At 45.6% G+C, this 16,571-nt stretch overlaps 1 protein-coding gene across 1 annotated transcript in view; it reads left to right on the plus strand.

Moving 5' to 3' along the window:
• LOC132379202 (AP-3 complex subunit beta-2) overlaps positions 1 to 16,571 on the plus strand; it is a 223,478-nt gene that overhangs the window by 147,121 nt on the left and 59,786 nt on the right. The window contains exons 13-14 of the mRNA XM_059946877.1: positions 14,111 to 14,243; positions 16,004 to 16,113. Coding sequence (XP_059802860.1) covers positions 14,111 to 14,243; positions 16,004 to 16,113 — 243 coding nt within the window. The remainder of the gene's footprint in view (positions 1 to 14,110; positions 14,244 to 16,003; positions 16,114 to 16,571) is intronic.

Here is a 16,571-nt window from a genome sequence, read left to right on the forward strand (position 1 = left end):
GTTACCCTGGGCATCTGAGCCAAAAACCTGTCCCTTTGTACCTGAGACAGGGAAAAAAACTCAGAAGCCCTTACAATCTATTCCTACACTGTCGTTTTGCTCTAGTTCATCCTGCAGGTGTTGTAGGCTGTAACGATACATTTTCGGTGTTTCTTTCTCCACTAAGTTTGCTTCAGTAATTGCCACGAGCATCGGAAATTGTTTGGTTGCAGCGCGCACTACAAAAGACTTGAGACAAGGGAGAAAAACAGCACAGCGCAAGCGCACAGCTCAACAATACAATACTGACAGTTATTGCCATTTTAGTCAGCCATGCTTCCCATCCTCCGAGTCTACTTTCTAACCAGTCAAATGACTGATGTCCGAACCCTGCATTCTGTTTAACTTCCTTTCTTAGACTTTTCAACTTATGCATTGCCTTAGTAAATGATCCTTCTTTATTTTCTTTATCACTTCCCCCCCCTTGCACAATGGTCAATCCCATGCGCTTCTGAAATCGAATCATCAGTAGAGGGGTGGGTGCTACCAACAAACTGTCTTCCATGCTCCACAAGCCTTCCGGGTTCTGCTTGGCCCCCCTTCATCTCCACATTGTCTGTTCTGCCAAAGTTGCCTTACCTTGTATTTCAATTAGGTCCTCTACCACAGGTTCTGGAGCTAGGCTTACCTGGGGGGCAATGACAGCTGACATACATCCATACGCTTTTCTGGCTGCCTCATCCGCAGCTTGATTTCTCTTTTTTATTACATCATTTCCCTTTTTATGTGCCTGGTATTTTACTATAGCCAATGCTTTAGGTTTCATAATGGCTTTTATTAAGTCTAGAATTCACTGACAATGTTGTATAGGATCTCCATTGCTTTTTTTAAAACCTCTCTGTTTCCACACTGCCCTGAACAACTGGCGTACTCCATGAGCATATGCCGAATCAGTATAGATGTCTACTTTCTCACCTTCCATCATTTCACATGCAGTTGTCAGGGCTTTGATTTCCGCTAGTTGGGCGGTACACGGTTGGGGACAGGACTTCATCCTAATAATCTTATAGCTCGACTGATCCTGCTGCACTACTGAGAACCCTGCATGATTTCCATCATAATCCCTATAACAAGAGCCAGCTATGAACAGAACCTTTTTATCTGCATCCTCTAGTGGTTCTGTCCGTAAATCTGCTCTCAATTTGGCAAATGCCATCGTCTTCCCTACACAATCATGGGGTTCTCCTTCATAGCCCAAAGGGACAAAATCGGTTATATTACTGGTAGTGCATCTCTGTATAGTTATGTCAGGAAATGTCAATAGCATCTGATACGCCTCTATCCTGGCTGGCGTCAGCACAAATTTCCCTCTTTCCTGCAATTCTGCTACCTTGTGGTGTGTGTACAGAGTCACAGGATAGCCCAGGGTTATAGATGATGCCTTTTCAAATGCATAGTACAGCGCCGCCAATCCCTGATAACCGGGGTGGATACCCCTGAGCCACCTCATCTAGTCTCGTACTGTAGTATGCTATCGGCTGCTTTGCTTTTCCCGTGCCTGTCTCTTGTGTTAGAACCGCTGTGACATAACCCTCCTGTCAGTTGGTTACATACAAATGAAAAACCTTCTTGTAGTCAGGCAAAGCTAATGCTGGTGCTGACCGCAATTCCTGCTTAATAGTGTTGAAAGCTATCTCCGCCTCTCCATTCCACTGTAAGCCGTTCTTCAAATTTGTATGTCCTGCTTCTTTCATTATCTTTCTCAAAAGGTGCCACAATCTCAGCATATTCTTCTATCCAATCTGAGCTGTACCCTGCCATTCCCAAAGATGTCATCATCTGCCCTACAGTCTGGGGTTTTGGGGCCTTAGTTATTGCCTCAATCTGATCTGGTGCTATCGCCTTCACTCTCTTGGATATTACCCTGCCTAAGTATTCCACTTGCTGCATGCAAAATTGCAGTTTCTTTTTGGATACTTTGTCCTCCGTGCGCCAGCTTCTCTAACAGAGTTATAGTGTCCTGCTCACACTGTTCCTTACTGTGGGAGCAAATCAACAGGTCATCCACATACTGTAACAATGTACTTTCCAATGGTATGCCCTGTAGGTCTGCCTTCAATACCTGATTAAAATCATGTGGTGAATGTTTAAGCCCTTGCGGCATTCTGGTATAGGTATACTGAGCACCTCTAAGTAAATGCAAACAGATACTGACACTGGTCGGCTTGAGGAATGCTGAAGAAAGCCGAACACAAATCAATCACTAAAAAGTAACTTGCTTCTAGTGGAACATTAGTCAAAAGCGTGTGTGGGTTGGGGACTACCGCTGGCCATTCCTCTACCACATCATTTACCGCTTGCAAATCATGCACCAATCTCCACTTAGATTTATCTGCTTTTAAGACCGGCAGCAACGGGGTATTGCATGGACTGTTTGTTCTTTTAAGCACTCCTATTTCAAGAAACCCCTGCACTGTCAATGCTATTCCCTCTTCTTCTGGTCTTAGAGGATATTGTGGTCTCCTGGGTGTAATTGCTCCCCTTTTCAGCCTTATTTCCACCGGACTAGCTGTTTTTATTTTCCCTACATCTGTGTCATGCTGTGACCACAGAATAGATGGCAACTCATCTAATCTTCTATCTTTCTGCTGGCCTCTTTCCTTTCCCAGCAATGGCATGTGTGGTTGGGGAGTTATTTCGACCTCTCTCACTGTCCCTACCATATCTACACTTAGCATTATTTTAATGCAATTGTTGTCTTCTGATATCCACACCTCTGGCGTGATTTTCCTCCACACTGTTACGGTTTCAGCACTCTTAACTAAGGGTCCTAAGTCTTTAGACTGATATCCCTTGTTTACCAACAACATTACATGGGGCGCAGCCTCTGGTATCCTGTACCATTTTTCTAAAAAGGTATTCCACTTAACTTGTAAACCTGCCCCTTGCTTTCAAATTATCACAGCCTCCCCTTCCAGGTGCAGTTGGGTACATGCCTCCAGGTGCCATCTCTCCTCTAACTCTCTGTTCTGAGTCTCATCAAAAATCACTGTACAATGTAGCTCAGATTTGGGCATTACAGCCCTGGGTAATATAGCCTGCACGTCCTTTTTCCATTTTTCCCAGGTTTCCTGAATCTGATCTGCGATGTCTCCTATCCAAAAGACATTAGCCTTCTTGTCTTCTCGCACTATCAATTGAGCCCCTGCTCTTTCCACACTCAGCCCATTTCTGGTGCATTCTAATTTTAATTCCAGTTTCAATAAGGCATCTCCTGCCTAACAAATTAATCGGAGTTCCTTTAAATACTAGCACCGGCAAAACAATTCCTTTATTTCCATTCTCAACTGCACTGGAGCTGTACACTGTGTCAACTGTGTTTTCCCCGAGAACTCTACCGTCTTAATAAACTTTCCTGACATGGGAAGGTAAAGGGCATACTGTGGCTGTACACAGTGTACCTGGCTCCAGTATCTATCATCATTGGTGTCAGTTGCCCTTCTAACATAACCTGAACAATGGGGTCCTCGTCTGCCTCCCTTTTTATTATTGGGTAATGTCCTTTCCCACTCGAGTTCTCGGGGCACCCCACCCCTAATACCTCGCATAGGGGTTCACAGGTCCACTTGGGCCTGTGGGGGCTGGTCCTTGGCTAAACTTTAGTTCCCTTCTTATCGGTTCCTGCTGGTGTGTGATAGGCTGGTGTGTAAACGGACAATCTCTTCTCATGTGACCTGGCTGATTACATTCCCAGCACAATCTCTCTACCTCTCTTTCCCCCTGTTTCCTCACTGGTCCCCTCTGCCCATAGCTCCTCTGTCCCCCTCCTTGGGACTTCCAGTCCTGTCTGGACTGTTTGAATTTAGTCTGTTCCTGATAGGGCGTTTGTGGGAATGCTCCTCCAAAGACGTTGATTATTGGTATGGGGTTTTCCAGCCCTTGTCTTACAGTATGATCGGTTCCTCCATATAGTGGTGCTTCATCCAGTTCGATGGCTGTACTCGGACCGGTGGTTGCTGGCAGCATCTTCTTGCTTTTCTCTTTTTCCTTCTTTTTGAGTTCTTCGAGCTGCATTTGTATTAACTTTCTTTGCACCTCTTCCTGCTGCTCAGCCAACCTTCGTTTGTCTTTCCGGTCCTTCTCAACCGCATGGACTACGTGGTCTCTAAATTCTTGTGGGGTCATTGACGTCAGCCCAACCAGTTTGGATTTTACTTGCGGAGGCATTGCATTCAAAATGCTATGTCGGAACAGTGTGGTGATAAATAAGCTATTCTCCACCTCTTGCTCAGTCTCCAGTCTCCACCTTTTCAACTGGTTTTCTACGTAGGCTGCTGGGTTTTCAGTGTCTCCCAGTGGATCCCCCTTTAAGGCTTTCGTGGATAAAGCTTCCTGAGGGCCTGCTATACCCTCTGCCTCACTCTGTCAAACCCGTCTCCATCAGTTCTCGGGTTGTTCACGTTTACTATGCCAGCCATTTCCATTAGTTCGTTAAATTTGGAGGTCCCCATCAACCTTATCAATAGTGCCTTCAAATCTCCCATAGCCAATAATCGTCCCGCTGTTTCTTCTTCTAAGGCTCTAATCCATTTCCCTGCTCCTTCATGTAGATTGGGCAGAGTGTTTTTCAGCCCCTCTAGGTCCTGGGATCCCCAAGGGATATGCTGCACTTGTCCTGATCCTTTAACTAACAACATCATTCTTCCTCCTCCTTCCCACCTGCCCTGGCTCTCCTCCTCGCCTGACTCCCCATCTGTCTCAGGGTATGTCTTTACTGCCTCCCACACAAATGTCTCCGGGGTCGTCGTCTTCCCTCCGTCTCCCTGTGGAGTCCTTCCTTTCTGTCTTGATTCAATACTTGGTTGGCCCCTGGAGTATTTTTCGCATTTCGTCTGGCAATCCCCTCTCAGTAACTTATCTAGCTCTCTCTCTACTTCCGTAAGTCGCTCCCCTACCGCCTCCTTCTGCTCTTCTAGGCTTCTGCCTCCTACCTCTTCCCCACAAATTCTCGTATCCTCTCTCCACTTAACTCTTGCTCCTCCAATGAGTCACCTTCTCTTCCTTCCTGTCCGTGTCTGTACATCTGTGGCAGGGACTCCTCATGATCCTTACTCGTGCTAGATTCCCTTCTCTTGTGTTTCTCCAAGAGTCTCATCTCCTATCTCTTTTCCACTTCCTCTTGAATGCCTCATCTCTTCCTGCCCTGATGAGCCACTTTCTTTTCTAGTCTGTTTATTTCTGTGGTATAACCGATACTCCTCATACTCCTTTTCCTCTCTCAAGTATTTCATCCATTCAATCTCTTCTTTCATTTCTCTCTTTGCCTGTTCCACCTTTATCCTTTCTGCCTGTATCTCCTTCCATATCGCTGCTTTTTCCTTCTCGTATTGTCTTTTTTCCTCCTCATTATCCCAACTTGTACATCTCCCTGCATGTTTACTGTTCCCGTCAGCAGGGGGCACTGCTTAGGGGTTCCTTCCTCATTATAGGGAGGGGGCTTTGCTGTTTCTTTCGCATCCGGGTACGGAGCTGAAGCCAGCTTCTCACTGTACCTTCCTCTCTCTAACAGGCTGTTTCTCCAGCACCTTAGTGTCTTCCTCACTTGTAATCAATATTCTACCTGTCCTCCTCAGCCTTTCCCCCTCCGTTCTGAAGAGTTTTAGCACTTCCATTTCTCTTTTTTTTTGCCCTCTTTTCTTAGATTTATCTTTTGGTTTGTAATTTTTAATTAGTGCCTCCATTTCTCCGTACAAGCTTACATCAAACATTCCTTCTCTTGACCATTTTGTGACCAGGTTTTTGGTTCACTTTTCCCATTTTTCTGAAGTTTTTGTGATCTCATATTTATTTACCAGGATTTTTTTGCTCAGAATCTCTACTGCCATTCCTTTACCTGTCGTGTTGTTCTCTCTTTTTAAGGTATTTCAGAGATTCACAGTTCGTTTACTGGATGATAATGCTTACTCTAATTATTTGCCTAGTCCGGTGGTCGGCAACCCGCGGCTCCGGAGCCACATGTAGCTCTTTTACGTCTGTGCTGCGGCTCCCTGTTGCTTAGGGAAATAATTGGTCAGTATTTAATTAAAATGTATTTTATGTTAGTTTGTTAGTTTTTGAAATGTAATTCTAAATTTGAAGATTATGGTGATCTTGTACAATCTAATTAAGATGTTGTGGCAACCCATTTCCTGACACATCCGAACCGGCTCACAATTAGCCAGCGTTCAGGCTAAGGGAGATAGCCTACGGGGGTTTGTGAGTACGTGTCTTTTGCAGCATCTGCGCCCATGGGGGGCGGGTTGAGGGAAGCTGAAAAGCAGGGCTGTTTAGTTTGAATAAAGCTATCTTTGACTGCAGTTTACTGACTGCGTGTAGCACACCGCTACAACGTGTTTTTATCGCTGGCTGTCCAGAGGGAAGGTGCTGAAACGCTTTGTCGCGTGTCTGGAAGAAGTGAAAACTTTCCTGGGCAGCAAAGGGCTCACCTTTCCTGAGCTGGAAAAGCCAGAGTGGCTGGAAAAGCTACACTTCATGGTAGACATGACAGCGCACCTGAACACGCTGAACACAGCTCTTCGGGGAAAGGACGTACAGCCCTGCACATGTTGGAGGATGTTTTGGCATTCGAGCGCAACTTGACAGTGCTTGCCAGAGATTTACAGAAAGGCACATTGTCTCACTTCCCCAATTTGAGAGAGTTCAAACAAGGTCACGACATGATAAATTCGGAGTATTTACATTCTGCAATCATCGCAATGCAAACATCGTTTGGGAAACGTTTCTGTGAGTTCAGAGAGGAAAAAAAAACATTATCCTTCCCGGTCACTCCCCTAAGCATCGATCCATCCCTACTGAATACGACTGCATTGTCAGGTGTGAGTCAACCTGACCATGTATGATAAATATTTTAATTGCCTGTTATTTTACGTGTATTCATATGTTTTCATTGTTCAGTGAAATAGTCCTTTTATTTTTCAGATTGACAGCTGGCTGACGTTATTTTTGGTTTGCTGCTGGCGGCAAATTTAAGTTTGGCGTTTTTCATAAATACAAGAAGGACTCAAATAGACGTTGAATATTTTACTTAAAAGTAACCTTCAACCCAACGTCTTTTTTTCGGAGTTCAAAATGTTTTTGTTGCATGCAGAAATGTAATTTAGTTTTCTCTGCAGGAGTTCATCAATTTCATAAATGCAACACATTATAGTTTGTTTATACATAGCATAAAGGCAAAACAAAACGTTGTATGCAGTGTTATTTCATTTTAAATGTCAAACGGGTTTTGCGGCTCCCAGTGTTTTCTTTTCTGTGGGAAACGGGTCCAAGTGGCTCTTTCAGTGGTAAAGGTTGCTGACCCCTGGCCTAGTCTATCGTCTACCTACCAGCACTTTAAACTATATTGGACTGTCCTTGTTTCCTATTCTGTTCTGCCCGTACAGACCTCTATTCAGTGCGGTATCCACAGAACTTTCTCTTTAAATCTCGTCTATTCAGACCCTTATTTCTTAAGGCGGTATCCACGAGGATTTTCTCTATTTTCCTTTCCCTGCCCGTTCAGACCTTCGTTTCATATGAATCAGTATCCACAGGGATTTTCTCTATTTTTCCTTTCCCTGCCCGTTCAGACCTTCATTTCATATGAAGCGGTATCCACAGGGATTTTCTCTATGCACCTTGTCGATTCAGACCCTTATCTCTTAAGGCGGTATCCACGAGGATTTTCTCTATTTTCCTTTCCCTGCCCATTCAGACCTTCGTTTCATTTGAAGCGGTATCCATAGGGACTTACCAACACCACGTGGAATTTTTCTTCACTTAACTTCTTATTAGCTTAGTTGTACTTACCCTCACTGCAGTGTTCTTGATCAATCCTCTGAGCCTCCTGTTAACCCCCAATCCTGCCAGATTCTTTGGACCGTGAGAGACCCTTCGGCAGTGGTTCCACACTTCTGAGACTCCAAGACCTCCCCAAAACCAACAGAATTCTTAGTCCAAATTGTCGCAAAAAGCGCTTACCTTTTGTTTGGGTGCACCCTTATTTCTGTTAGCCCTGTGGGGTTCCTTAGAGGACTGAGAAGCGTCCACAATCTGCTGTTTCCTTTCTACGGGTCTCTTTCTGGTCCTGCCACGGTCGCCAATTTTGTTGTGGTTTCTCGTGCCCCACAAATGACCAGGAGACACAGAAGATTCTTCAAGAAGAGTTAAACTTTAATTTGCAAATCAAAGCTGAGACAGTCATTGAGCTAGTCGCTGATTGCCCACCGATCCTTGTACATAGTATTTTTTATAGCAATCTCCTGGTTTAGTCACATTAGCATATCCAATCGGTCTACAGTTGCGTATCACTAGTACATCCGCCACTGTTGTTTCTACCCATTGACTTAATCATGTTCTAATCTACATCTCTTAGCTACCTCTCATTAACACACCATTGTCTTCTACATTCTTAAGATTTCATTCTCCTACTAAACTAGATACATGCATAGCAAATAGCAAGTTCAAAGCTGACTACATAGTTTTGGTTAGCAAACTCAAAGCTGACTACATAATCTACATCTCTTAGCTACCTCTCATTAACAGACCATTGTCTTCTACATTCTTAAGATTTTGTTCTCCTACTAAAGTGGATACATGAATAGCAAATAGCAAGTTCAAAGCTGACTACATAGTTTTGGTTACACAGTAAACAATGCAACTTTTATACTCCAATAGGGGCTCAGCACTGAGTGCACTTGTAGTGCACTTGTGCTGATGGAGATTGTGAAAGAGATGTTGTTGCCAATCCAAGCTGATTGGGGTCTACAAGTGAGGAAATCGAGGATCGTGTTGCACAAGGAGGTAGTAAGGCCAAGTTCTTGAAGCTTATTGATTAGATTTGAGGAGATGATGATATTGAATGCCGAGCTGTAGTGAATGAAGATCATCCTGATGTGTGTATCTAGATGTTCCAAATGTTACTTTCGTTGAATCACTTGGTTCTTCAACCAAGCACTACAATGCTAATCACTTCCTCATTCTAGCAACAAATGATTACTTTGCATGGCGATGTACTTTTGTTTTGTTCTTGTTGTGTTCTTTCTTGTAAAAATTGTGTATAGTTTATACTTAAAGTATCTTTACCTTATGAATGTTGCTTATATGATGCAATGTGCCTGTGATACTGCTGCAGGTAAGCTTTTCATTGTACCTGTGCAGGCAGTTGTGCACGTGACAAACTCAGCTTTGACTTTGAAGGAGGAGGGGAGCCGTAGAGAATAGTGAGGGTGAGCAAGAGGAGGGATTGGAGAGCATAGCAACAGCAGGCGGACCAGTGTAGATGTGCTCCTCTACAGTGTGTTCCCTTTGCTTGGTTCAGTGAAGCTCCCTTTAGTAGTGATGTGTGAGTTGATGAATTAAATGATTTTACCCGTTTTTCTGAATTGGTGAATATTGGAAGTTTTTGTGACCTTTAGTTCTGAATATCAGTGTTGGTTTTGCTGAACCAGTGATTATTGGTGTTTTGTATTGTGGTTTTGTGCATCTTACAACACAGGAGATAGTTTGGCCCATTGCATCTGTGCCAGCTCTCAGAGCTATCCCATTGACTCAATCCCCATGCTAATCCCATTGACTCATTCCCCCCACTATCCATTGACCCATCCCCCCATTATCCCATTGACCCATCCCCCCACTATCCCATTGACCCATCCCCCCACTATCCCATTGACCCATCCCCCCACTATCCCATTGACCCATTCCCCCACTATCCCATTGACCCATTCCCCCACTATCCCATTGACCCAATCCCCCACTATCCCATTGACCCAATCCCCCACTATCCCATTGACCCAATCCCCCACTATCCCATTGACCCATTCCCCACTATCCCATTGACCCATTCCCCACTATCCCATTGACCCATTCTCCACTATCCCATTCACCCAATCCCCCGCTATCCCATTGACATCCCCCTGCTATCCCATTGACTCATCCCCCCACTATCCCATTGGCCCATTCCCCCCGCTATCCCATTGGCCCATTCCCCCCGCTATCCCATTGGCCCAATCCCCCCGCTATCCCATTGACCCAATCCCTCCGCTATCCCATTGACCCCAGTCCCCCCACTATCCCATTGACCCCAGTCCCCCCTCACTAACCCATTGACTCAGCCCCCCACTTACTCTCCTGCAACCTTCCCATTCATTCCCATTATCTATTCTCAGGATCTATCACTCACCCACATAATTGTGCTAGTTAACCCACCAACCTGGTCATCTTTGGGATTTGGGAGGAAACTGGAGCAGGGGAAAGCCACAGAGTCAAAGGGTGAATGTGCAAACACCACACCCGAAGTCAGCATTGAACCAGGATCGCTGCAGATGAGAGGCAGTGGGTTCTATTGGCTGTGCATTGTTGCAGCAGCTTCAGCGTATCATTTAACTTTTATTTTTTCTCCCCCATCTTCTTGTAAAACAGTAGATGTTTGATCTGGGACATGCGAGCACATTGAAAGGAAACTCAATAATTGGCAAGGAAATGAAATGTAGTACCTTATGCATCACGTGATCAAATTCATCAGATGGGTTGTCGAGTGATTAAATCTCCAGGAGTACATGAAGGCAGAACTGGAGCCGCGATGTTTACAAGGAGATGTTAATGAAACGGACAAGTGGTGGGGGTGGTGTGAAGAAGCAAGTGGGTTAGAAGCTGCGCGCTGTGAGGTGTAAACTCAATACTGGAGCGATTGTAGAAAGCTGATTCCTCAGAGCTGTAGGTTCTGTTTGAAGAACATTAACCTTTCAGTGGGTGAGGACAGTGACAAAGATAACAAGATTCAAGATTGTTTATTATGATTGTTCAGTAGAAGAGTGTAAAGCAGAACAAAGTAATTGTTACATTGATCCCATGCAGCATAAAAACAGAAGGAACACAATAAAGAAACACAAAAAAATCAACTTAAGAATAAAAGCAACCCTGTGAAATGCAATGTACAATTATCTGTTGTATACGTAGACTGCTTTTATGTGCATGAAGTGATGCTGGGTGAAGTGTATGCAGGGGTGGTGGGGGTGGGTTAATGGATGAAGGTGTTGATCAGCCTGACAGCTTGGGGGAAGTAAATGTTTTTGAGTCCGATGTTTCTGGCGTTGGTGCTGTGTAGTCTGTTCTCTGGGGGTGGGATAAACAGTCCATTTTAAAAAAGGATCAAATGCAATGAATAAGCTCTTCTCGAGCTTCCAGCCGGGTACAGGTGTTGATTATAACCGACGTTTCAATGACAAACTCTGCCATCTTCATCAGGGTTGATTCCCGGGGCAGGTCTAGTCAGGTGGTATTTATATCCCTGTCGTCTGCCCTCCTGATTTCTGTAAGCAGGGTGGGTGGGATCCTTCATGATATTGTTGGCCTCTCTTTGGCACGTTACTGTATATATGTTCTGGATGGTGAGTTGACGAGTACCGGTGATGCATTGGGCAGTTTTAACTACGTATTGCAGAGCTCTCCTGTATGCTGCAGTCAGGCCAGCTTGGATACTCCCTGCTTCCCACCTCACCCACATACAAAAATCCCAGGTTTTAGAGTCATACAGCGAGAACAGATCCTAAAGGCAGCCTGCTCTGTGCTGACCAAGAATGTCCCACCATAAGGGTCTTGTCAGCATGGATCCTTAGGTGGTCAACCTTCCCAGGAGTTCCCTGTTTGACCAGTTTGCCTTCTGATGGACTCAAGGAACCTATGGACGAGTAACCATCTCTCTTTGATCTGAATGCTTCAGTTTAAACAAGAGGTCAGACTGAGGTCATATGGGTATTGGCTCCAACGTAACTCGAGTAAAGAAAGCCAGGCAGACGACAGTAGGGAACACGCACAAAATGCTGGAGGAACTCAGCAGGCCGGGCAGCATCAATGGAAAAGAGTAAACAGTCGACATTTCTGGCCAAAACCCTTCAGCGGAACTGGAGGGAAAAAAGATGAGGTGTATGTTTAAAAGGTGGGGAGAGGGGATGGAGAAACACAAGGTGTCAAGTGAAACCAGACGTGGGACGGGGAATGTAAAAGAAGACAGAAGGCTGTGGAAGAAAGAAGGGGGTGGAGGAGCACCAGAGGGAGGCGATGGGAAGGCAAGAAGATAAGATGAGAGAGAGGGAAGGGAATGGTGAAGGGGAGGAGGTGGGACATTATCACAAGTTTGAGAAATCACTACAACACTAGGGCTGGTGGAGCAGCTGCCAGAGGGGTGAGATGACTTCCAGATTCCATGGTTGAAGGGGAGGTTCTGCATTTCCGCTTCATCTTTCTTAAACAGGACAAAAACAGGCCATTCAGCCCATCAAGTCTGTGCTGACTGCCAATCATTCATTTGCAGTATTCCTTCATTAACCCACTTCTTAATTCCACCCCCCCCCCCGCATTACCATTAATTCCTTCCAGAATCTCACACAGCTACTCACCAGGGACGATTTACAGTGGCCAGTTAACCCACCGACCTGCGCACTTTGGGGCGTGGGAGGAAAACAAAGCCCTCGGGTGTGGGTTTGGTGAGAGGGAGCCACAGTCACAGGAAGAACATGCATATTCCCCGCAGACAGCACCCAAGACATTGTCAGTGTCACAAGCTCTATATTAATCTCTTGGTCACTTTGATTTAATGGATTTATCTTTGTACGGATTAATTGTGAATTTTTCATGTGTCAAAGACTCTCCTTAAATTGGAATGGAGAAACGATTTGTGGATATAAAAGGAGCAGGAAGCAGGACTAATGTGTTTGTTCTAATAGAGGCATGCATAGATTCAATGGGGAAAAAAATACCTAATTTTGTGTCGTAGTCCTGTGTAGTTACCATTGCAAGTAACCAGATGGAAGTCTCAGAGAGGGTTTGCATGAAATTTTCATTCTTGCCTTTGTTTCGAACAGTTTTGCTAAGTTGTTGCTTCGGATAGTTGAGGAGGATGGAGACTGAACCTTAGGTGATGAGACCTTCCATTGACATATCCCTGGGGAGAACTGCCAGCCCTGTTCTAAATGTCTTTAATGCAGCTTGTCTGGAATGAGCATTGATTTAGAGTCTTGACTCTGCTGTGGTAGACAGCTTGTAGAGTCGTAGAATCATATAGCGTGCAAGCAGGCCATTCGGCCCAGCATATCAATGTTGACCAGTGGCCACCTGTCCATTTTAGTTCCATCTTCCAGTAAGAGTTCTATACAGTTCTGTATTGCAACTTGTTCCACTCTCTCCAGCAGTGTGTCCCAGGTGCTCAGCACTCTCTGGGTGAAAAAGATCTCCTTCTGACTCCTCTGTGCGTCTTCCCATTGACCCTAAACCTGAATTCTCTAGTTCAATTCACTTCTGATAAGGGCAAAAGATTCTTGCAGTCTAGCCCACCATATGATATAATTCAATCGTATCCCCTCTGAACATTCCCCCCGCCCCCACCGATCAATGAGGATTCATCAATTGCTCATCAATGAGGACTTGTGTGTGTTCTCCTGACTTTTCTGAACTCCACAAACAACTCCTTGGTCTTGCTGGCATCAAGTTGCAAGGTTGTTATGACAGTCTTGACCAGCCAATCTGTCTGTCCTGTATGCCTTTGCGTTGTCCTTTGAGATTCTGCCAACCACAGTGATTTCATCAGCGAACTTCTGGGGTGGCGCTTGAGCTGTGCTTAGCCACACTGTTAGAGTGCAGAGAGAAGGGAGCAGCAGATAGTTACCTAGAAGACAAAGCACACTGAACTGTCAGTGAAACTGGAAATCTGAAGTGATCTGAAAAGCAGGAAACGCTCAGGAGATCAGGCAGCTTCTGCGGAGGCAAAGACATGGTTGATGTTTTGGGTCCAGACCTGACATTAGGATCTATGTAATGCCACTGGTAGTCAGCAAAGTCTAAATGGGCCTTGTCTTGCTCTGTGACTCACCATCTATCTCCCTTGCTGTAAAAGACTGATCAAAGTGCCAGGTTTCAAGGCACAAATGAGGAGGAGCTGAGAGATGGATTTGGGGGGGGGGGGGGGGGCGGGTGGGGAGATAAACTAAAGGAAAGAATTTCAAGGCCAGGCCACTTATTCTGAAGTGATTAGAGGCCAATGTTGCGAGAATCAAGCAGTGCAACCTGATTATCCAGCCAGCATCTTTCCCCACCTCTCTAGACGTACATCAAGAGCCAGGACAAGGACTTTGTGGCAGCCACCATTCAGGCCATTGGCCGCTGTGCTACCAACATCGACGAGGTCCGCGACACCTGCCTTAATGGCCTGGTTCAACTGCTATCCAACAGAGATGGTAAGTATTTTCTGTACCTAATAGTGATCATAAAGCCCCTGCCTTCCATTTTAAGGTCAACGTGCTCTGAGTTCAGAGATGCTGTTCTGCAGATCACTGTTGTAACATGTGGTTATTTTGAGTTACTGCTGCCTTCCTTTCGGCTTGAACCAGTCTGGCCATTCTCTGATGCCTCTCATTAACGAGGCACTTTTGCCCACGGAGCTGCTGCTCGCTGGATGTTTTTTTTTGTTTTTCCCACCATTCTCAGTAAATTCCACAGATTGTTGTGTATGAAAATCCCAGGAGATCAGTAGCCTTCTGAGATACTGAAGCCACCCTGTCTGGCACCAATAACCATTCCAAGGTCAAAGTCACTTAGATCCCATTTCTTTCCCATCCTGATGTTTGGTCTGTACAACAACCAAACCTCTTGACCACATCTGCATGGTTTTATGCATTGAGTTGGTGCCACATGATTGGCTAGTGAGGAATTAATGAGCAGGTATACCTAATCAGGTAGCCACTGAGTGTGTTTCCTTGCACACATCACTGAGATGGGTTCGAGTGACAGCATCACTCCTGTTCATAGGTCCCTGATCAGTCAGGATGTCAAATATTACAGGGAGAAGGCAGGAGGATAGAATTGAGAGATGTAATAGAAGAGCCATGATAGAATGACAGTGCGGACTTGATGGGCTGAATGGCCTAATTCTGCTCCTTTGAGGCTAGGGGAGAAAAAAAAACAGAGGACATGGGTTAAGGGTGAAGGGGGAAAAATTTAAAGGGAGCATTAAGGGGAGGCTTCTTCACACAGAGAGTGGTGGGAGTGTGGAATGAGCTGCCAGATGAAGTGGTAAGTGCGGGCTCACTTTTGATATTTAAGAAAAACTTGGACGGGTACATGGATGAGAGGTGTATGGAGGGATATGGGCCAGGTGCAGGTCAGTGGGACTAGGCAGAAAAATGGTTCGGCAGAGCCAAGAAGGGCCAAAAGGCCTGTTTCTTTGCTGCATGTTCTATAGTTCAATGGTTGTCATACGATAGAAGATCTCACCAGCACTGTCTCCTCCCCATTCCACCTCCTACTATCCTACCGTAGCAGTTAGTACAACACTATTTACACCTCAGGGATCGGAGTTTGGAGCCCAGACACAGCACCTTCTGTAAGTAGTGTATGTATTTCCTTCCTGTGAAATGCCTGGGATTTCTCCAAGTGGTCCACTTTGCTCCCACAGTCCAAAGACATACCGGGTAGGTTAATAGGTCATTGTAAATTGTCCCTTAGTTAGGTTAGGGTTAAATCTGAGTTGTCGGGGGCTGCAGGGCAGCGCAACTCTTAGGGCTGGAAATGTCAATTACATGCTGTATCGCCAAGTAAGTAAATACTGGTAATCCCATGCAGGTACGAGAGACTGAGTATGCCGGAATGTGCAGCCAGAAATAACCTGATAGAGGAGTTCAGTGGGCTGAACAGCTTCTGTGGGAGAGATCTGATCCAAGGTCTCGACACGAAATATCGACAGTTCCTATCTCCCACAGGTGCTGCTTGACCTCCAGCAGACTGTTTCTTCCTTTGCAATCCGATTACCTTGTTTCTTACCCAGCAGACTGACAGAAATCCTTCTGATACTCTGTTCTATCTTTGCTGGGGAGTTTTCCCACTGCTCAGACCCTCCCTTTTGTGTTGTACGTTTGCCCCATGACCCCCTGTCCCATGGTGTGAAGAATGGTTGCTGGGGCTCCCAGTGCTTTGTAACGACACTGCCGTTCCATTGCAGAGCTGGTGGTGGCAGAGTCCGTGGTCGTCATTAAGAAACTGCTGCAGATGCAGCCTGCGCAGCACAGCGACATTATCAGACACATGGCGAAGCTCATCGACAACATCATGGTGAGTGCCGGCCGAGACCTGTACTTGTGAACCGATCCATCCTGTCCTGCTGTAACCACGTGAATCCCTGTCTCCCTATCGCTGGGTTTCGACCTGGGTCACCGAAACTGTGGGGAATGCACCTTTACCAGCTATGTCACTGAGCTGTCTTCCATTGAGAAGTGGAAGGCAGGGGCTTTCAGGCCAATAAAAGTTGTCTCATGGGGCCCTGAATTCACATCTGTGAAGATTATAACAAGGCCCAGCAGATTTCGGACACAGTTACCAGCTTTCTCAGTTTGCTCAGAGCTGATTTGATTGAGAAATGCGCATTGCAGAACATGCAACAGTGCAGCACTCCCTCAACACTGCACCTGCTTCTGTGGGCAGGTCTTGAGCAGGACTTGAATCTATAATGTCCTGTCTCAAAGGCAAGAGTGTTACCACTCAGCCATGGATTACACCACGCAGGGCTGGTA

The sequence above is a fragment of the Hypanus sabinus genome, chromosome 21, assembly GCF_030144855.1.
Source record: "Hypanus sabinus isolate sHypSab1 chromosome 21, sHypSab1.hap1, whole genome shotgun sequence".
NCBI lineage: Eukaryota > Metazoa > Chordata > Chondrichthyes > Myliobatiformes > Dasyatidae > Hypanus > Hypanus sabinus.